The 20,530-nt window shown below is 56.7% G+C and overlaps 1 protein-coding gene and 1 non-coding gene across 2 annotated transcripts; both read right to left on the reverse strand.

Annotated features, from left to right (window-relative positions):
• Positions 1-1,691: 1,691 nt before the first annotated feature.
• On the reverse strand, positions 1,692-14,431 carry TICAM1 (toll like receptor adaptor molecule 1). The gene is made up of 3 exons (XM_043586256.1): positions 14,337-14,431; positions 13,563-13,707; positions 1,692-4,247 (listed from the first exon to the last, which is right to left on the reverse strand). Exon 3 carries the CDS (start codon positions 4,113-4,115, stop codon positions 1,971-1,973), a length of 2,145 nt encoding a protein of 714 aa, XP_043442191.1. The 5' UTR covers positions 4,116-4,247; positions 13,563-13,707; positions 14,337-14,431; the 3' UTR covers positions 1,692-1,970.
• On the reverse strand, positions 8,759-8,843 carry TRNAG-UCC. The gene has a single exon. It is a non-coding gene; the product is annotated as a tRNA-Gly (tRNA).
• Positions 14,432-20,530: the final 6,099 nt, after the last annotated feature.

Raw genomic sequence — 20,530 nt, forward strand, 5'->3', positions numbered from 1 at the left:
CTGGCCACTGGGTCCAAAGTTTCCCCCTGGGACACTCCCATGTCACTGTTCATTTCTTCTGATGTCTCTTCACTTTCTGAAATTATCTCTGCTTCATTTGATGATTCATTCACTGCTCCCTCCCCTCCGATTCCGACTGCACAGAGGTATTGGGTGCCCCTACTGCACTCCAATGCAGGCACACAGTAGGCACCCCATAAATGTTACTTGAATGAACCAAATGGCCTGTTCACTGCAGCTGTCCCGTTATTTGCAGCTAGCTCCCGCGCCGATGATTCGAAACAGTCTGTCCACGAACCCACGCCACCTTGCAGCGCCCTGGAAGCTGATTTCAGGGGCTCCTCCCCGGGTTTGACGTCAGTGCTACGAAGGCCCTGGCAAAATCTGAGTCAGCCACTAAAATAATAAGTCGTATCTGACGGCCTGGGTGAGTCAGCCAGGCCCGCCCTCCTGGGCCCCAAGAAAGGGGGAAAAGGCTTGCAAAGTTCATGTTTGCAGGAAGCAGTTGGGTGGGAGGGGCCAGCAGCTTCCTGGCTTAACCAGCTCAGGTTTGCCTTTCCTTCCCTTGGAAATTACAATCTCCCCACTCCTGACCTGTGTGACCTTGGGGACCAGCATTCATCTCTTGGAGCCTGTTTTTTTTTCTCTCTAAAATGAGCCCAATGATGTAAGCCTGTACCCCGAGGGCGTTCAATTTTGGGGATTCAAAATAGGTTCAAGGCCGCCTGGCAGGCTCAGTCAGTGCAGCCTGTGACTCTTGATGTTGGGGTCCAGAGTTCCAGCCCCAGTCGGGCACAGAGAGTACTTTAAAAAAAAATACCAATAGGGGCGCCTGGGAGGCTCAGTCGGTTAGGTGTCCAACTTCGGCTCAGGTCATGATCTCACGGTTCAGGTTCGTGGGTTCGAGCCCCACATCGGGCTCTATGCTGACAGCTCAGAGCCTGGAGCCTGTTTCAGATTCCGTGTCTCCCTCTCTCTCTGCCCCTCCCTCCCCTGTTCATGCTCTGTCTCAAAAATAAATAAACATTAAACAAATTAAAATTAAAATAAATAAACAAATAAATACCAATAAAAAATAAAATATGTTGAGATCTTTAAAGCCTCCGGAATCCGTAAATGTGAGTAACCCACGAATGTTAATTCTACTCCCTCCCAAAGGTCTGTGACTCTGAAAAAGATTAGCCCCCTCCTCTCCCGGCCTGCCATTAATGAGCACTCACACTGCCCCTGGAGCGTGAGTGTGTCGCAAAGGATCTACGGACAACCTTGAAACACTGGCATCATAAGCCCACCTCTCCGATCAGAGCTTGAGGCTCCCCAAGCCCAAGTGTCTCGCCTAAGATCGCATGGTGGGATCTGAGCCCAGAATGGGGTAGTTGGGGGGCATCAAGGCAGGACCCCTCCCAGGCAAAAAAAAAAAAAAAAAGGGGGGGGGTTTACAGCAATCAAGGAATAAATGTCCTGTGTCTTTTCTCTCCACATTCTGTGATATGGGAACCAAAACTTTCAGCAAAGCACACTGCCCAGGAGAAGACTACATTTCCCAAGTTCCCTTGCAGCCAAAGGACCACGTGACGACGCTCTGCCCAACGAGATGAGAGAAGCATCGCAACTTCCGGTCCCAGCGTCTCCCTTCCAATCCCCTTTTTGGGGGAACACGAGACGTCTCCGGGAGTGGAACGGCACTGGAGAAGCGTCCAATAAATATTTATTAAAGTCGAAACACTCTTCCCACATCCCCCAGCCCACTCCCCGCCACCGCCAGCACCCGGGTGAGAATCCGCAAATGCCACCACCAGCTCCGCACCGCCCCCCCCTCCTTGCGCGCCAGAAAGTCGCCGGGGCCCATTTTGCACGATTTCCTGAGAGACGAAGGTCTCCCCAGCGATGTCCTGAAGGTTGCAGACGACGTCGCGCTCCTCGTCCCGCCCCGGGCACGGTGCGGGCGTCCCCAAGGCCGGGGTCACCGGTCACTCCGCGCCCTGCGTCTTGTCCTCGGGCGCCTGGGTCCCTCTCTGGTTCCACATGTGGTTGTTGAGGCCCAGCTGCACCATCTGCGCGTGGTGGATGATGAGGGGCTGCAGCCCCGGGCTCTGAGGGGGCGCCGGGGGCTGCGGGAAGGCGGGCGCGGGTGCCGGGGCGCCGGCCAGCCACGGGGGCGCGGGCGGCGGCGGCTGGTGGCCCGGACAGGAGGGAAAGGGCGGGGGCGCTCCCAGGGGCCCCGGAGTCCCAAAGGGCATGTGGCTCCCGAAGGCCACCCGGAGCGTCTCCATCTGCGCCTGCCAGGCCGAGTGGCTCTGGAAATAGGCCGAGTAGGCGGCGTTCAGCGCCGAGACGCGCTGCCGCTCGCCCTCCAGCTGCTGGCGCTGCTCCTGCAGGGCGCGGATGTCCTGCTCCTTCCTCCAGTGGGCCCTGCGGGCTCGCAGCCTCTGCGGCTTGAAGGTGTTGGCCACCTTCCTGGCGAAGATCTGGGAGCGCTCGTCCAGCCACACCAGGCTGGTGAGCAGGCTGCAGGTGTGCGGGCTGAGCTGCTCCAGCGAGCTCTCCAGGGGCAGGAAGGGGATCACGCAGTCCCCGCACTCGTGCCGCGTGAGGCTGTTCATCAGGGACTGGCCCGCCTGGTGCAGGCCCAGGTGGCAGTCGAAGTTGGGGGTAAGCAGCAGGAGGGTGAAGGCTGAGTGGTCGAGGGCGTCCTGCAGGCAGCGCAGGTGGCCGCGCCCGGGCACCTGGAAGTCCTCGCAGAAGGTGGCGCCATCGGGGACGCCCAGGCTCTCCAGCCTCTCTCGGACCCGCAGGGCAATGTCCTCGTCTGCCCCCGCGTGCAGGATCACAAAGTTGTAGAATTTCTGCTCTGGCTCCAACTCGGGGGGCGGGGGGCACGGATTCCAGGCGGCGGAGCAAGTGGAAGGAGGGATGGATGGAGAAGGGCGGGGCGCGGAGGTCCTCGGGGCCGAGGGGGTCCTCTGGGAAGCGGTATCTTCTACAGGGAGTGAGAGGGGGGTCTGGTCCTTGTCAGGGCAAGTGGTTTTGGGGGGCAAGGGGAGAGATGCGGGGGCTGCCAGCACGTGGCTGCACTCCACCGGGTAGCGGGTGCCGCTTTCCAGAGCTTTGGGGGCGTCGGGCTGGCCAGTGGCGCTTGCATCTGGGACCAGCTCAGGAAGTCTAGGGCCCGGGCTGTCTGGTGCCATCTGGGGGCCGGCAGTCTCTCCGGATGAGGGGTCCTCCAAAGAGGGGCCCTCCGATGAGGGGCCAGCGCTCTCCCCCAGCAGGGGCCCGGCAGTCACCCCCGATGGAGGGCCGGCTGTGTCCCCAGGTGAAGGGTTGACCGCCTCCTCGGATGGTGGCCAGCTCACTTCCTCAGGCTCCTGGCAGCCTGTGGGGGCAGGTTCAGGTTCGGGCCCGGGGCCTGCCCGGGGCTCCTCACGCAGCTTGCTGGGCGCACGACAGCCGCGGTGCTGGCTGAGAAGAGGCATGGTGGGTGACTGGCTAATTTCCAGGTTGCTGGCGAGGGAGGCAGGGCTGCTGGTGGATCTCAGAGAACACCCTCTGCTCCAGCCCGAAAGGCCCTCGATGGGCCTGGGAAGGCTGCGGGTGCCCGAGGGGGACACCGAGGATGGCGGGAGGCAGCCCCGATCGGAGCGAAGGGGCTGGAAGCTCCCGGGGGCCCGGATGACGCCCCAGCTGCACCGGTCCCGGGCCTCTCCCTGGAGCTCGGCCAGCCGGTGGTCGTCCCTGGAGCTGAACGTCTGGAGGGCTGTCTGGTAGGCCAGGTCCCGCACAGGGGCCGGGCACAGCTTCTCCTCGGCGAGCAGGTGGTACACCCGGGCAATGGCCCAGGACAAGTCTGGGGGCTCCTCCGGGGCCTCGGCGCTGTCCACGCCGGCCCAGCGGCGGGCCACGAGCCGGGCCACTGCGTCCGCCCTCAGAGCTTCCAGGGAGATCCTGGCCTCCGTCTCCTGGCCCAGCTTCAGAAGCACCATGGCGTGCAGGAGGTCTGCCCCTCGGCAGCCCTGGTGGACCGTCTTCAGCTTGTGCTTAAGGTACAAGAGCTTGTCCTGGCCTGCGGCACCTAGAATGTCGAAGGCGCCGGAGAGCGACGGGCCCGTGTGGGCCATGGGCACAGGTGGGTGCAGCCGCGGGCAGCAACACTGGAGGCTGGAGGCATGTTCCGCAGCACCTGCCTTCCTGCATGCTGGGTGTCCCCCGACGTGCTCACCCCAATCCCACGGGGGGACCCTGGGGCCGACCTGTGGGGCGAGAGAGACACCGTCAGAAAGGGGGCAGCTCTGGGAGGGGGCCCAGACGCCCCCACCTGCCTGCCTTCAGCGCCAGCACCGCCTGCCAGGGTGACCTTGAGAAAGACGCGTCCCCTCCCCCGCCTCCATTTCCTCCTCTGCGACACAAGAGCCGCCCACACTTGCCTGGTGTCCCCTGAGAGGGCAAAGCTACGATTTCCCCCACCTGCAAATGGCAACATGTGTCCAGAGACATGAGGTCCCTTGCCCAAAGTCACACAGCCGGTGGGTCACGGAGCTGGGACTTGAAGCCATGAAACGTGGCTCCAGAGGCTGCATGCACAGCCACAAAACTCCACTGCCTGTTGGGAATAATAATAAGCCCACTGCTGGGATCGTTTCAGGGCATTGTGCTGCCATAGCCTTATGGAAAGTTCCGAGCCCTGATGCCTGGAAGTCAGCAGGCATCCCATACGTGTTCGCTGGGGAGGTGATCAGGCTCCCAGGTGGCCCCCAGGGACCCCCATCCTGGCATTCACAGCCCAGGGCGGGGCTTCCAGCCGTAACCCAGAATCCACCTTCGTGACTGACAGACCTCGGCAAAAGTGACGGGCTGTCACCAGTGACATAAAACACCAGCTTGGTCACTCTCTGGCACTCCGTCGGGCGTAAGGAAGCGAGGCCGCCCGCCATGAGCCACGTGAGTGGGGGGCGGCTTGGGCTCCCAGCAACTCCAGCCCCGGTCGAGCCTTCAGATGAGGCGGCCCCGGCCGACCGCTTGACCGTGACCTCATGAGAGACTCCAGCCAGAGGCCCCCAACTCACCTTCCTCCAGATTCCTGACACCCAGTCGCTCTCTGTGTGAGATGATGTTTGTTGTTTTTATTTATTTTTAAATATGTTCTCCTATCCCGTGGGTTGCCTTTTCACTTTTTATTTATGAGAGAGAGGGCAAGCAGAGGAGTGGGGCAGAGGGAGAGAGAGAGAGAGAGGGAGGGAGAATCTCAAGCAGGCTCCACACTCAGCACAGAGCCCAAGACGGGGCTCGATCCTACGACCCTGGGACCACGACCTGAGCTGAAATCAAGAGTCGGGCACTCAACCCACTGAGCCACCCAGGCGCCCCAGTGTTTGGTGTTTTTAAACCAGGAGGTTCCGGGGTAATTTACACAGCAGCGGCTGATACGGGCCGTGCTGATGAGACACTAGCCATTGCTGAGAGCCAGCTCCGCGCGTGACCGGCCTGTGGCTACTCGTCTTCTATTTCTCAAAAAGAAAGAAAGAGGAAAAAAACGCCAAGCTGGCTCTTGCTCAGACCCTTGCCTGAGCGACACCGTTGTCATCTTCAACTCTCAGGCCCAATGGCACCGTCTCCGGAGCCCTACACATCCACACCCGTCCTTCCCAGTCTGTCTCGCCCACGTCACCTGCTCCCCCACAGTGCGTCACGGGTGGACGTGCCTTGTGCGTTAGACTTTTCGCGTTTGTCACCTGTCTCCTGACCCCGGGGGGCACCAGAGGAGGGGGCTGAGACTCTCGTGGTCCGGAGCAGGGACCTAACAAATACTTGTGGGATAAATGAATGAATGAATGGGGCCAGAGCTCCTATGGTCCCAATGTTGTGGATGAAACCACGGGCACAGAAAAAGGCCTTTCCCAAGTGCGCACGACAGATGCGAGGGACACTGTTCCAAACCTCGGAACTTAGGTCACCGGCTGCTCAAAGCAGGTCGTATTCAGATTTAGAAAAAAAAAAATGCCACTTCAGATCCATTCCAGGAGGCTGAGGACACTTGATATGCCTTTCAGCCCGGGCTGGGACCTACTGCCTCGTTCACGCTTGTGCCCACGATGACACCCCTAAGGGTACAGACGTCCTTCTCAACTAACAACAGTTCTGAGCCCCGCCCCCGGACCCTCAGCGATGTCTGAGGACATCTGTGGGTGTCGCGACTACACAGAAAGGTATCGAGTAGGTAGGGTCAGGGATGCTGCTCACCCCTCCTTGCCCGCGTGGTACCCAGGATGCCCCCCGCCCCCCCCCCCCCCCCCCCCCCCCCCCCCCCCCCACAGAACGATCCAGACCCAATGTTGCCGGGTGCTGACATTGAGCGATCCTGGCACAGACCAAGAGCTGCTTCGTGAACCAACCCAACCCCCTTTGCCGATAAATCACGGACCTCACTGCATAAACGATTCAGGATTTTTTTTTTTTAAGTGCATTTTGAGTAGATACAGGCCATTCCGGGGCCCCAGGGCCAAGGTCAAGGACTCCAGAAAGGTTGGAGATGGCACGGGGAGAGCCAGCACTGGGGGCAGAGGTGCAAAGCGGACGGGACTGAGCCAACGCAGGGAGCAGGGCGGAAGAGAAGCGGGTGAGAAGGGGCAGGGGGGTGGAGGGGGCTGCGCTGGGGGGAAGGATGTAGAGGCAGGTGGCTGTCTGGCTGTTTCAGAAATAGAAGCGGCCTGACATGCCGAAGTGCTGACTGGGGGGCGGGGGGCCGAGACAGCACAGACCCCCCAAAGGCCGCCGACTTCCTCGCGTGGAGGACAGACAACCCACAAGTGAGGGACGCTCACAGCATATCTATCAGCTGGGGACAAACGCCGTGGAGAAACAGCAGACGGGAAGGAGGGTCTCGAACCCCATGAGTCAGGGGTGGGTGGTTGAAGTTTTAAACAACGTGAATCAAGAAGGCTTCAACGATGACAGAGATTTCAACAGGACGTAAAAGTGGAGAGAGTGAGGGGCGCCCGGGGGGCTCAGTCCGTTGAGCATCCGATTTCGGCTCAGGTCATGATCTCGCGGTTCGTGGGTTCGAGCCCCCGCGTCGGGCTCTGTGCTGACAGCTCGGAGCCCGGAGCCTGCTTCGGATTGTGTGTCCCGCTCTCTCTCCGCCCCACCCCTGCTTGTGCTGTCTCTGTCTTTCAAAAATGAATAAACATTAAACAAAAAAAATGGAGAGAGTGACCCATAGGGACATCTGAGGGAAGAGAGGTCCAGGAGGAGGGAACTATGTATGCAAAGGCCCTGGGGCAGGACCAGCCCAGCTTGATGGAGGAGCAGCGAGGAGGGAGAAGGCCCTCACGGCTGAGTGGGTGAGGGGGAGAGAGGGAGGAGGGGGAGGAGACCTGGCGGGTAGTCCGGAGGACTTGAACTTTCACACTGAGGGAGGCGGGACCAAAGAAGTTGGAACCACCTTAGACCTGTCTAAATGTGGTGGCCGTGACTTAGGTGTGCCCCCACAAGGAGGAAGGACTCCGCGGGGCCACACTGGCTATTACTTCAAGGGAAGAAGCCGCAGAGGCAGAGTTTCAGGAAACTGCTAAGTTTCGTCAAGTGGGCAATCAATTCAAATATTTTTTTTTTCAACTTTTTTTTTTTTTTTTTTTTTTTTTTTGGGACAGAGAGAGACAGAGCATGAACGGGCGAGGGGCAGAGAGAGAGGGAGACACAGAATCGGAAACAGGCTCCAGGCTCCGAGCCATCAGCCCAGAGCCCGACGCGGGGCTCGAACTCCCGGACCGCGAGATCGTGACCTGGCTGAAGTCGGACGCTTAACCGACTGCGCCACCCAGGCGCCCCCCAATTCAAATATTTTTAAAACTTTTTAAATGCTTATTTAGTTTTGAGAGAGAGAGGGACACAGAGTGCGAGCAAGGGGGGGGGGGGCAGAGGGGAGAGGGAGACACAGAATCCGAAGCAGGCTCCGGGCTCCGAGCTGTCAGCACAGAGCCCGACGCGGGGCTCGAACCCACGAACCGTGAGATCATGGCCTGAGCCGAAGCCTGGCAATCAACCGGCTGAGCCACCCAGGTGCACCCAATCTAGTGGGTCCCCCGAAGGCCACGGGTCTTCCTGTTGTTCGCTAAACTTACCAGGCACAGTCCTGCCTCAGGACCTTTGCACCAGCTGCTCTCTGCCTGCAATACTGTTGCTGGGTATCCCCCCCCAGCTCACTCCCTACCCTCCTGCAGATTTTTAAAATCAAGACTGGCTTGATGACGGAGGCTCCTGGCCGGCTCAGTCGGTAGTGTTCGACTCTTGATCTAGGGGTCATGAGTTCAAGCCCGATGTTGGGCATAGAGATTAGTTTAAAAAAAGGACCGCTCTCATGATACTGTGCGTAACTGCCCAGGCCAGAGGGCAGTTTATTTACTGAAACAAATAAAGTATTTTGGCCCCCAGCCATGCCCACTGATATACACACAGCGCGTGGCCGCCTTCCAACGACAGCCACGGAGTTGAGTGGCTGCAGAGCTGAAAACACTCCTTTACAGAAGACGTTTGACAAGAAACCGGGATGTGACTCTGCACCCCCGCTCCTCAGAGGGGCAAACTCAACCAACGTGACCGGGCAGAACAGCTAATTGGCCCCAATATCTGTAACCTTTTATTTGTGTATTTATTTTAATCTTTATTTATTTTGGGAGAGAGAAACAGGGCACAAGCTGGGGAGGGGCAGAGAGAGAGGGAGACACAGAACCTGAAGCAGGCTCCGGGCTCTGAGCTGTGGGCACAGAGCCCGACATGGGGCTCGAACTCACGGACCGTGAGATCACGACCTGAGCGGAAGTCAGACGCTCAACCGACTGAGCCACCCGGGCGCCCCTCAATGTTTGTAACCTTAAGACCAAAAGCCTCTCTCTCTCTCTCTCTCTCTCACCCACATAATCATCATGCAGCACACAGGCTTCAATGGCCGTGACCGGCTGACCTGTGTCCCCCTGAAAAATCCGTGTGTTGGAGCCCCGACCCCCAGGACCGACTTGATTTCTGCTCAGGTCCTGACCTCACGGGCTCGTGAGTTCAAGCCCCGCCTGGGGCTCTGCGCTGACAGCGTGGCGCCTGCTTGGGCTTCTCCTTCTCTCTCTGCCCTTCTCCTTGCTTTTTGTATCTTTCTCAAAAATAAATAAAAACTAAAAAAATATATATATATATATCGGCTTACGCACTTAGGTCGAATCTGTTTGAAATGATCAAGACCGCGGCTAGAAACACGGTCTCATCTGCCCCTTCCACGGCCGTGAGTCACAGGTCGACTGTTCTCTGCGCTCGCCAAGGACTCCTGGGAGCAGCTGTGTTTATAACTTAAAAGGAAAAAACCAGATGTGCTGACATGCACCCTCCAGTTTATTTGGGGCGGGGGGAGAGAGCCAGGGAGGGGCAGAGAGGGTGGGGGGGGGACCGAGGATCCGAAGCAGGCTCTGTCCCAAACGCGCCGAGCCCGATGCGGGGCTCGAACCACACCACTGGCAACAATGGAGTCCCCGAGAGTGGAACGGCCCCCACTCGTGCGAGGGCCGAAGTCCGCCTCCTCGGTGTGATGCCCGCCTGAAAGGAGTCACCTCCAGGGCAAGCGGGAGCAGTCGCTAGGACCCTGCCCTTGGGGTTCTAACCTCAGTTCTGTCACTTCCAGGCTAGGACCTTGGGCAGGCCGTGTGCCTACGGGTGCCTCGATCTCCGCATCTCTGAAATGGGTGCAGTGAGAAGCCCTCGCTGCTAGTGGTGTGGCCCGAAGGGGTCCACGCCTGCGGAACGTCTGGAACAGCGCCGGGCACGACTGTGGCGGGAGCTGAAGCCCCCCCACCCCACCCGCTGTGGGAAGGCTCAGGCTCTGAGCCGGGCTCAGAATCGGCGAGGCAGGACTGCCCCGGGCCTGCATTCCCCCATTCCTGGCAACTGTCTACAGCCACCCCCCCTTCTCTACCTCCTCACCCACCACCAGCCTGAGCCCGACTCTGTGGCTGCACCAGCCCTGCCCGCCTCCCGGGATCCGCCCCCCGCCGTCAATGTCTATGGATTTTTTGAGAGAGCAGAGACAGAGCGTGAGCGGGGGAGGGGGCAGAGAGAGAGGAAGACACAGAATCGGAAACAGGCCCCAGGCTCCGAGCCGTCAGCCCAGAGCCCGACACGGGGCTCGAACCCACAGACTGTGAGATCATGACCTGAGCCGAAGTGCTTAACGGACCGAACCACCAGGCGCCCCGTTCCTCTTCCTCTTTTTTAAAACATTTTTAACCACATCTGCCTCCTGGCCATCCCCTCCTCCCCGACTCTCCCGCAGTCTCTGAGGTCTCTTCACACACTGGACAAATCTTTCTCGAGCACCTCGTATTGGCAAAGAAAGGGCTGCTGTTGCAGCCCCAGACGGGCAGAGCTCACAGTCTCGTTGGAGGAGACCAATAATAAAGCTGACCGTGACCCGCTGCAGCGCATGGAACGGGCCGCGAAGAAAACGCGCCAGGGTGCGGCAGTGAGGCACGGGGGAAAGGTTCCAGAAGCCTGAAGAGCAAGGGAGGCCTCTGGAGGGAAATGACATGTCGGTGGAGACCTGAAGGAGGTAAGAGAGCAACTCGGGTGACGGTTTCAGGCAAAAGGAGCCGGAAGTGCAAAGGTCCGGGGGCAGGTCAGAGTCCAGTGTGTTGCAGGAATGGGCAGGAGGCCCGTGTGGCTGGCGCGGAGTGTGTGAGGGGGAGGGAAGGAAAGGGGGCGGGGTCCTGCAGGGCCTTGAACGCCACGGGGAGGACTTGGGCTTTTACCCTGAGGGAGATGGGAGCTCTGGGGGGGCTGTGGGCAGAGGGGAGCGGGGCCTGACTCAGGGGCTCACAGGCGCCCTCCAGTGGCCGCTTCCGGAAGAACGGACTGTGGGGAGCAGGGAGAGGAGCCTGGGACCTGGGGGGAGGTGACCACTGGGCCGGGGAAGGGGGGGGGGGGCAGGAGGAGGCAAGGAGGGTACCTGGGCTTTTGTCCTGAATGTTCTAGACAGACAATGAGGAGCTGCTTTGTGGTTAGGAGGGAGAAATCAGAGGTTATCTCAGTCACGACTCCTTGGGTCAAGTCCTCCCTGTTCCCACCCTCCCCCTTCCCTTCCCTTCCCTGACCTCACCCCCTTCCACTCCCCCTTGCTCCCTCAGATCCAGCCACACTGTTCCTTAAATATGCCAGACTGGATCCTGCCTCAGGGCCTTTGCATTAGCTGCTCCCTCAGCCCAGGACACCGTTCCCCAGATAGCCACATGGCTGGCTCCCTTGCTGCCTTCAGATCTCGGCTCACACGTCACTTCCTCATCAAGGTCACCCTTGGCCACCCTGCCTAAAACTGAAGCCCATTCCCCCACACCCCCCGCTTTGTGTTTCTCCTTACCTGACACGACAGATTTTACCTACTTTATTGCGCAGGCACCACACCCTACCGGAGTGAGCACCCCTAAGACCGGGATGTGCGTTTGTCTTGTTACACAGCTGTACCTAGTGACTGGCACACAGTAGGTACTTAATAAATCCTGCCGGAATCAATCAACGAATGGACAGAACAGCACCTGGCACACAGTAAGCGCTCAATAAATGTTTCCTGCTGACTCACTCCTCTCCCCAGCAAGACAAAAAGTCTAATCTGCTTTCCACCAGGACTGGCGCATAGTAGAGGCACGACTCACTCCTTTTGGCTAATTAAGAAATGTGACAGGGGCGCCTGGGTGGCATCTTGATTTCGGCTCAGGTCATGATCTCACCGTTCCATGAGTTGGAGCCCCGCATCGGGCTCTGGAGCCTGCTTGGAATTCTCTCTCTCTTTGCCACCCCCCCCCCCCACTTCAAAATAAATAAAATATTTTTTAAAAATGTATAGGGGCACCTGGGTGGCACAGTCGGTTAAGCGTCCGACTTCGGCTCAGGTCATGATCTCACAGCTCTTGAGCTCGAGCCCCGTGTCAGGCTCTGTGCTGACAGCTCAGAGCCTGCTTCGGATTCTGTGTCTCCCTCTCTCTCTGCCCCACCCCCGCTTGCGCTCTGTCTCTCTCTCTCTCAAAAATGAATAAACGTTTAAAAAAATTATTAAAAAAAAAAGAAATACGACAAGGCACGGAAGGCAAAACGTATCTAGATTGCCTCTGAAAAATGTGCGGGAGCCTGAAGGGGTATTCGTTCAACAAGTGTTTCCTGAGCATCTACTATGGACCAGACACCGAATTAAGCCCACGACAACCCTGTAAGTTAGGACTATTTTGACTGCCGAGTTAACACAAGAAAGGGAGGCACAGACAGGTACAGCGGCTTGCCCTGGGTCCCACAAGTGGAAAGTAAAGGGGCAGGGGATTTAAACCAGGAAGCCTGGCTCCAGGGTTCCTGCCCTTACTCACGCAGCACCTACTATGTGCCGGCCCCTTGCCATGCCTGGATCTGAGGAATCCGCAAGCCAGGCCAGCAGAGAAGCTGCTGGAAATGCATTCGCTGCACGCGGCAAGCATCATCTCGCTTTGTTTATTTGTCCTGACGGAGGGCTCCGGGAGGGCCCTGCTTTGCCCCTACTGTGTGCCCAGCACCCTGAACCGGGCCTCCTGGCACGCGGCAGGTTGGTCACAAATGTGTGTTGAAGGATGATCACATGACCCTATTCAGAGGAGGAGCCGGGCGCAGGCAGGTTTAGGGCCCACCCCCCCCACACCCCCTCCCACACAACCCCCCCCCCAATCTCCAGCTTGCGTGGGTGTCCCCGCGGCGGCCCCTTCCCAACCTTCAGCCACAGGGAAAGGGAAGAAAAGGCCCCCTGCGTGAGGCTCTCTGGGGCCACCCAGATCAGAATGTTGCCAGCAGCCATGGGGGGTGGGGGGGGGCGCGACTTGCAGGGACTCGGAGGCGAGGACCAGCCAACCAACCCTGTCCCCCACGGGAAGGGGTGGGGGTGCGGGGGCCGAGCTGAGGGAAGCAGGCTCCTGCCGGGGAGGGGGGTTCCGGGAGCCCCTGGAAAAAGTGGTTTCAGGGCCCCGAAGGGGCTGCGGCCCCCGAGGGGCGAGCGGGAGAGGCGGGGCTTGCGGGGCTGGAAGAACAGGGACCGGGGAAGGGGGCTCCAAGCTCCCGGAGGAAATCAGAAACATGGGGTGGGGGGCTGGAGAGGAATGGGGGGGGGGTTGGGGAGAGGTACCGGATGTTGGGGAGAAATCCGGGTTGGAGGACTGCTGGGTGTTGGGAGAAGTCCAGAAGAGTTGGGGAGAGATCGGTGGCGTTGGGAAGGAATTGGGGTGTTGGGGAGGGATCCGGGAGGGGGGGTGGACTTCGAGGTGTTGGAAAGGAATTCGGGGTGCTGGAAAGAGATCTGGGGTGCTGAGGAGCAATGGGGGGGGTAAGGAGGAAGCAGGGGGTCAGGGAGGACCAGGGCCACCCGGGAGAGGAGCCGAGCGTTGAGGGGGACGCCGAAGAAGGGGCGCGAGGGCGCCATGAACTGGGGGGGGGGGGTGCAGCTGGTCGCGAACCCTGGGGAGGAGCCGCAGGCGTCGGGGGTGCCCTCCCCCGCCGACGCTAAGCCCCTGGTCCCCCCCGCCACCTACCCGGGGTCCCGCTCCGTCCTCTGCGCGGGGGGCTGGTGGCCCGGCGACGGGGCCCACGACTAGCGGAGCGCGGAGGGCGCTCAGACGGCTCCACCCCTGGCCTCCGCCCGCCCCTTCCGCGTCCCGCAGGGAGCCTGGCAGGAAGGTGAGGTCACGCTTTCCCGCGGGACAGGGAAAGTCCCCGAGACACCCCGCAGCGACGTCCCGCCCCCCCCCCCTCGCCCCCCACCTCCTCCCACCCCCGCTCGGGCTGCGGCCTTCGGCAAGTTCGGGCACCTCCCGGGCGCCGGCGCTGGGGACCACGAGAGGGACAGAGCCTGGCCCTCGGGGCGCGCGCCCACAGTCTGGGGAGAAAGGAACCCCGGTTCAAAAAAACGGATCATCTCGGCGAGTGGTAACGCTTTCCACTGCCGCAAACCGGGGGCTGGAGTGATATCGGCGGAGGGCTACCCGAAATCGGGCGGAAGGGGGGTCCTGGCCACCCTGGGGGTGGGGTTGGGGATCCCCGGGTGGCTGGGAAAAGAGCAGCCAGACGGCATTTCTAGAAGCTGCGGACACGATACTTAAACATTCATAAGGGGTCCTAACCCTTTTGAGGGGGTCCCGGACCCAGCGCCCACGTGTCCATTGGGCCCCCCTCCGAAAATGTTTTCATTTCTTTTAAAATCAGAAAAACAAAAACAAAAACAACGAATATAGTCCCATCCTGGGTCATAGTCGTCTTTATACCAACAGAGTTGCAAAATACAATTTTTGTTTATTTGTTTTAATAATGGACGAAGGGCCTCTGACCAGATTTCTTTGCCAGTGTGGAGACGCTCGGAGCCTCTTCCGCAAACACCATCGGTAGGTACATAAAAAGCACAAGAGGTTTACGAGGAGTGTTTTGCAAGTAAAAATATTCACTAAAATATTTTCAAAAAGCAACTTCGTGATCCACTATCACTAAATGGATAAAGGAAATGTGGTTCACCCACACTCGGGAATATTATTCAGCATTAAGAAGGAAGGAAATCCGACACTGCAACATAGGTGGACCACGAGGACATTATGCTCAGTGAAACAAGCCAGACACAAAAGGACAAATCTTGTCTGATTCCACTCATAGGAAGTCCCTAGAGGAGTCCAATTTATAGAAACAGGAAGTAGATGGTGGGAGCCAGGGGCGGGGTGGGGGGTGGGGGGTGGGGGGGAGGAGAGTCAGTGTTTCATGGGGACAGAGGTTCAGTTTGGGAAGATGGAAAGTTCTGGAGATGGGGGTGGTTGCACAACGGCGTGAGCGTGCTTAATACCCCTGAGCTGTGCACCTAAGAGTGGCCAGATGGTAAATTTCATGTTAAGTCTATGTTACCACAATTTAAAAAATTGTGTTTGGGGCGCCTGTGTTTGTGGCTCCGTCGGTTAAGCGTCCGACTTGGGGTCAGGTCATGATCTCACGGTCCGTGGGTTCGAGCTCCACGTCGGGCTCTGTGCTGACAGCTCGGAGCCTGGAGCCTGATTCAGACTCTGTGTCTCCCTCTCTCTCTGCCCCTCCCCCGTTTGCGCACGCGCGCTCGCGCTGTCTCCCTCTCTCTCTGTCTCAAAAGTAAATAAACATTAAAAAATAAATTAAAGGGGCGCCTGGGTGGCGCAGTCCGTTAAGCGTCCGACCTCAGCCAGGTCACGATCTCGCGGTCCGGGAGTTCGAGCCCCGCGTCGGGCTCTGGGCTGATGGCTCGGAGCCTGGAGCCTGTTTCCGATTCTGTGTCTCCCTCTCTCTCTGCCCCTCCCCCGTTCATGCTCTGTCTCTCTCTGTCCCCAAAAAAAATAAACGTTGAAAAAAAAAATTTAAAAAATAAATTAAAAAAATAAAAAAATTGTGTCTGGGGTGCCTGGGGGGGGGGGGGGTTCAGTCAGTTGAACCTCCTACTCTTGATTTCCGCTCAGTTCGTGATGCCAGCGTCATGGGATTGAGTCCCGAGTTGGGTTCCACGCTGAGCATGCAGACTGCTTAAGATCCTGTCTGTCCGTCTGTCTGTCTGTCTCTCCCTCTACTCCTCTCCCCTGCTCGCACGCTCTCTCGCTCTCTCAAAAAAAAAAAAAAAATTGTGTTGAATACTTGTAAGATAATCACTCGAAAACACTTTTGAAATAGAGCGCCAGCGAAACACGCTTAGGGCTACATTAACTGACAAGATCCAATAACCCCAGTGACTTTACAGTGGTGGTGAGCGCCGTATTTCGAGTTGTTTGCGGCAATGCAATCTGATATGAAAATCTCTGTGGTTTTCTATTGGGGACAAAGTCGTAGCTCCTGCTGTTGCCTTCATTCATAATTGAGGAAATGGTGAATATCGGTTAAAGTCAGTGGAAATAAAGTTGTGAATTTTTTTTCCGTGACTTCATGAATTCCATCATGGGGTTCTGAAGAGGTCCGTGGACCCCAGGCCGAAGTGCGTGTAAAGAGTCATGGGAGGGGAGGGGCGCCTGGGTGGCGCAGTCGGTTAAGCGTCCGGCTTCAGCCAGGTCACGATCTCGCGGTCCGGGAGTTCGAGCCCCGCGTCGGGCTCTGGGCTGATGATGGCTCAGAGCCTGGAGCCTGTTTCCGATTCTGTGTCTCCCTCTCTCTCTGCCCCCTCCCCCGTTCATGCTCTGTCTCTCTCTGTCCCAAAAATAAAAATAAAAACGTTGAAAAAAAAATTAAAAAAAAAAAAGGGTCATGGGAGGGGAATCAAATGGAAGTTATACGGATGCTATTTCCTCCCCACCTAGGGTGCCTTGCTTAGCGTGAGTCTCTGGCGGGGGAGGGATTTTATTGAGCACCTACTGTGGGCCAGGCATGTCTAGGCTCTGGGAATCCATTGGGGACGAAGGAAGAAGTCCCTACCTTTGGAGCTTCTGCAGCTAGAGGTGGAGAGGCCATTAAACCCATCTTCCATGCCTCTTGGGTCCCCCCCCCCATCACTCTTACCAATTTTTGGAGTTTCATTAGGTACCTGTCCCCACACCGAACACCTCTCGATGGTCATCTGATCCTTGCCTTAAAATAATCCTCCCAGATGGACTTGAATGTGCCCACTTTACAGGTGAGAGAACTGAGGCTCAGAGAGGGTAACCTGCTCGGAGCATCCAGGCTTCCAGAGGAAACCCTGAGCTGCAGATGCGTAAATCTGACCACCTGCAGACCGGTACAGGTGCCCACCTCCCCTTTTCAATAAAAGAGGTGAGGTGCCCTGTGCCTATCCAATTTCTCTCCCTCCTGCTCTGGTGGGGGCGGGGCCCTCCACAGGGTGCCCATTCAGTTTTTCACTTTTGCACACACAGACACGTATCCATGAATGTTGACATTTAATGCTCTTTGGTTTCCTTTTTAATTCCCACCGGCCAGAAGTGAGCAAACTTTGTTTTCCTGCTAAAGGGCCAGATACTAAACATTGTCAGTGTTACAGTCCAGGCCAGACCGTCCAACGGTTTTCTGAGCCAGTGTAGGTAGCCCCACCTTGTTCCTTTTTTTTTTTTTAAATGTTTTTATTTATTTTTGAAGGGGAGAGAGAGAGAGAGAGAGACAGAGCATGAGCGGGGGAGGAGCAGAGAGAGAGACACACACAGAATCGGAAGCAGGCTCCAGGCTCTGAGCTGTCAGCACAGAGCCGGATGCAGGGCTCGAACCCGCAAACTTTGAGATCATGCCCTGAGCCGAAGCCGGACGCTCCACCGACCGAGCCACCCAGGCGCCCCAACCTTGTTCTTTTTAAGTGTGTTATGGTCTCACTAAGCGTGACTGTAGTACAACTTACTGAGTCCCCAGGCATTGGACACGCAGTTTGTTTCCACTATTCCTGAAAAAAGGCATCGCAACCTTCTGTGGTGGTGGTTGTGAACCCTATGCCGGGGCTGCCTTCGCAACGGGTTCAAATCCTTACTCTTACGCTTCGTAGCTGTGGGGTGGAGCCCAGGATGAACTCGCTGAAACGTGCCTCAGTTTCCCCCCCTGGTAACCTGGAGATGCTTCGGGGACTTAGTGGACAGCGTTTCTCTAGGGCAGCTGTGGAGAAGGGGAACTTCTGAGACTTCTCCTCAGACGTGGAGAATATACATTTTCACTCTTACTAAATCCTGCACGACTGTTCTCCAAATTAAGGCTCCTGGTTCACACTCCCACCGGAAAGGGAAAGGGCTCATTTCCCCCCAGCACCACTGCATGTTACTTTCTCTTTCTTAATTTGTGTTGGAGGATAATTCAGAGGCCCTAAAGCATGAGAATCTTAAACGGACAGCTCAGAGGACTTTTGCATGGGTACCCATTTCCTGCAGCCCACACCCAGGTCAAGGCGTGTGTCTACACGTCGCTTCCAACCCCTGGAATGCCCCCAAGCGCCGCGGGCAATCCTCCTCCGATCGCTGTCGCCGTAGTTGAGTTTGTGTTCCGAAACGTCACCGAAACGGACTCCGAGTATGGATCCTTTCGTGTCTGGTTTCTTTTGCTCAACATGGTGACTGTGCGCTTCACCTATGTTAACGCACTCCACCTTAAAAATAAAACGGCCGGTTATTTTATCAGCAAAATGAGCTTGTTCAGAATGGCGGAGGAATTGCAATTTGGGACGGGCAAGACAGGGCAAACTACAGCCCAGGCCGGAGAACGAAGGGGAGGACTGTTGCTTTCTAGATAAAAAGCAGGAAGCCGGGAGGAGCTGCTTTGAAGCAAAGTCCCCCGCAGGAGAGGTAGCGCTCAGGCAGAGGATGGTTTCTCATTGGCTGATTATGGTGGCTTCTCATTGGCTGAGTTATGGTGATTTCTCATTGGCTGACTTGTGGTGGTTTCTTATTGGCTGAGGTACAGTGGTTTTTCATTGGCTGGGCTGTTGCTGGTCTGGAGAAAATCTTCCTCCTGCCCAAAGTGTACGTGTGAGAGCTGAGCTCCCCCTTTCGGGGGTTCCTGACTCCATTCTAAATGAGGTTTGTCTTTATTTTCTTTTTTCTTTTTCTTTTTTTTTAAATTTTTTTAATGTTTTATTTATTTTTGAGACAGAGAGAGAGACAGAGCATGAGCGGGGGAGGGGCAGAGAGAGAGGGAGTCACAGAATCGGAAGCAGACTCCAGGCTCTGAGACGTCAGCCCAGAGCCCGACGCGGGGCTCGAACTCACGGACTGCGAGATCGTGACCTGGCTGAAGTCGGATGCTCATCCGACTGCGCCACCCAGGCGCCCCTATTTTCTTTTTTTTTTAAATAAGTGTTTCTTGATTTATTTTTAATATTTCAATCAGCCAATTTAAAGTATTTTTAATCTTTTAATCAATAACTTAAAGTAACCTCCACACCCAACGTGGGGCTTGAACTCACCGCGCCAAGATCAAAAGTCACCTTTCTTCACTAACTGAGCCAGCAAGGCGCTCCTTTATTAACTTTCATATTGTGAATATCAGCAATTTATCTTTGTTCTTTGCTGTATAGTATTTCACCTTTTTTCTATAAAGCAATAGTCCTCCCTTTGTTCTCTGGACTTGACTGTGATTTGCCCTGTCTTGCGCATCCCACAGTGCAATTCCTCCGCTATTCTGAGTCTCTCCCAATTTATCTGCCTCTTCTCTTTTGGAAGTAAACTTGGGTTGTTTCAGTTTGGGGCTATTAAGAATAAAGCAGGGTCACCTGGGAGGCTCAGCTGGCTTAGCGTCTGACTCCTGCTCTCAGCTCAGGTCATGATCTCACAGTTCGTGAGTTCAGGCCCCAAGTCAGGCTCTGGGCTGACAGCATCGAGCCTGCCTGGGATTCTCCCTCTCCCTATCTTCTGCCCCTCCCCGGCTTGCAATCTCAATCTCTCTCTCTCCCTCTCTCTCTCCCCTTCTCTCTCTCTCAAAAAGAAACATTAAGAAATGTTTTTTAATGTTTACTTTTGAGAGGGAGAGACAGAGCATGAGCGGGGAAGGGGCGGACAGAGAGGGAGACACAGAATCCGAAGCAGGCTCCAGGCTCCGAGCTGTCAGCACAAAGCCCGATGTGGGGCTTGAACTCATGGACCGTGAGATCATGACCTGAGCCGAAGTCGGACGCTTAACTGACTGAGCCACCCAGGCACCCCGCTTTTTATTTTTAGAAACGACTTTTTATGTTTATTTTTTGAGAAAGAACACCAGCTGGGGAGGGGCAGAGACAGAGGGAGAACGAGAGAGACCAAGAGAACTCCAAGCAGGCTCCACACCACCAGGGCAGAGCCTGACGTGGGGTTCCAACTCATGAGTGGTGAGATCATGACCCGAGCCAAAGTCGAGAGTCGGGTGCTCGACCAACAGAGCCACCCAGGCACCCCACAAATGACTTTAATCTTTTTTGTTTTTTTTTTTTTTTAGAGAGCATAAGAGGGGAGGGGGAAGAAGATGGAGACGGAGAGCGAGAGGGGGAGAATCTTAAGCAGGCCGCAGGCTCAGCACGGAGCCCGATGTCGGTTGATCCCATGACCCTGCATTCATGACCTGAGCCAAAACAAAAAATTGGACACTCAGCCGACTGAGCCACCCAGGCTTTCTTAAGGGTTTGTAAACCTTTGTCCACAGGCCAGAGCCCCCAGGAGAAGGTGACATTGTCCTGCCTTTGCATACAGGGTCTTTTTAGTTCTCTAGTGGGGCTGGAGACCCTAAATCCCTCTCCTCACGCCTTCTTGCTTGAGGACAGACGTTGGACCCATCGCTCCAGCACCGATCATTCGCTTCCCCGCCCCCCAAACCTGCCATCATCACCCTCTGTTGGAGATGTGCCGACACCCTCAGGCCTAGTCTCGTAAGCGGGACTCAGTGATGTGTAAAGTTACCGCAGCAAAACACATCGCAGCTCTTAAGTACTGGGAGAGACGCTTCTAAGCAGTAAGACGTTAACAGGAAGGTCTCAAGTTTGCGCCTGGCAAGCTTCCCCTGCAAAGGGTCAGAGAGTGAATATTTTAGGCTTTGCGGGCCACAGAGGGTCTCTGTTGCTTATTTTTGTTCGCTTTAAAAA

Source organism: Prionailurus bengalensis, chromosome A2, assembly GCF_016509475.1.
Source record: "Prionailurus bengalensis isolate Pbe53 chromosome A2, Fcat_Pben_1.1_paternal_pri, whole genome shotgun sequence".
In the NCBI taxonomy this organism is placed as follows: domain Eukaryota; kingdom Metazoa; phylum Chordata; class Mammalia; order Carnivora; family Felidae; genus Prionailurus; species Prionailurus bengalensis.

Coding starts and splice junctions, on each gene's coding strand:
- TICAM1 (XM_043586256.1), bottom strand. CDS start 4,115: ATGGCCCACACGGGCCCGTCGCTCTCCGGCGCCTTCGACATTCTAGGT.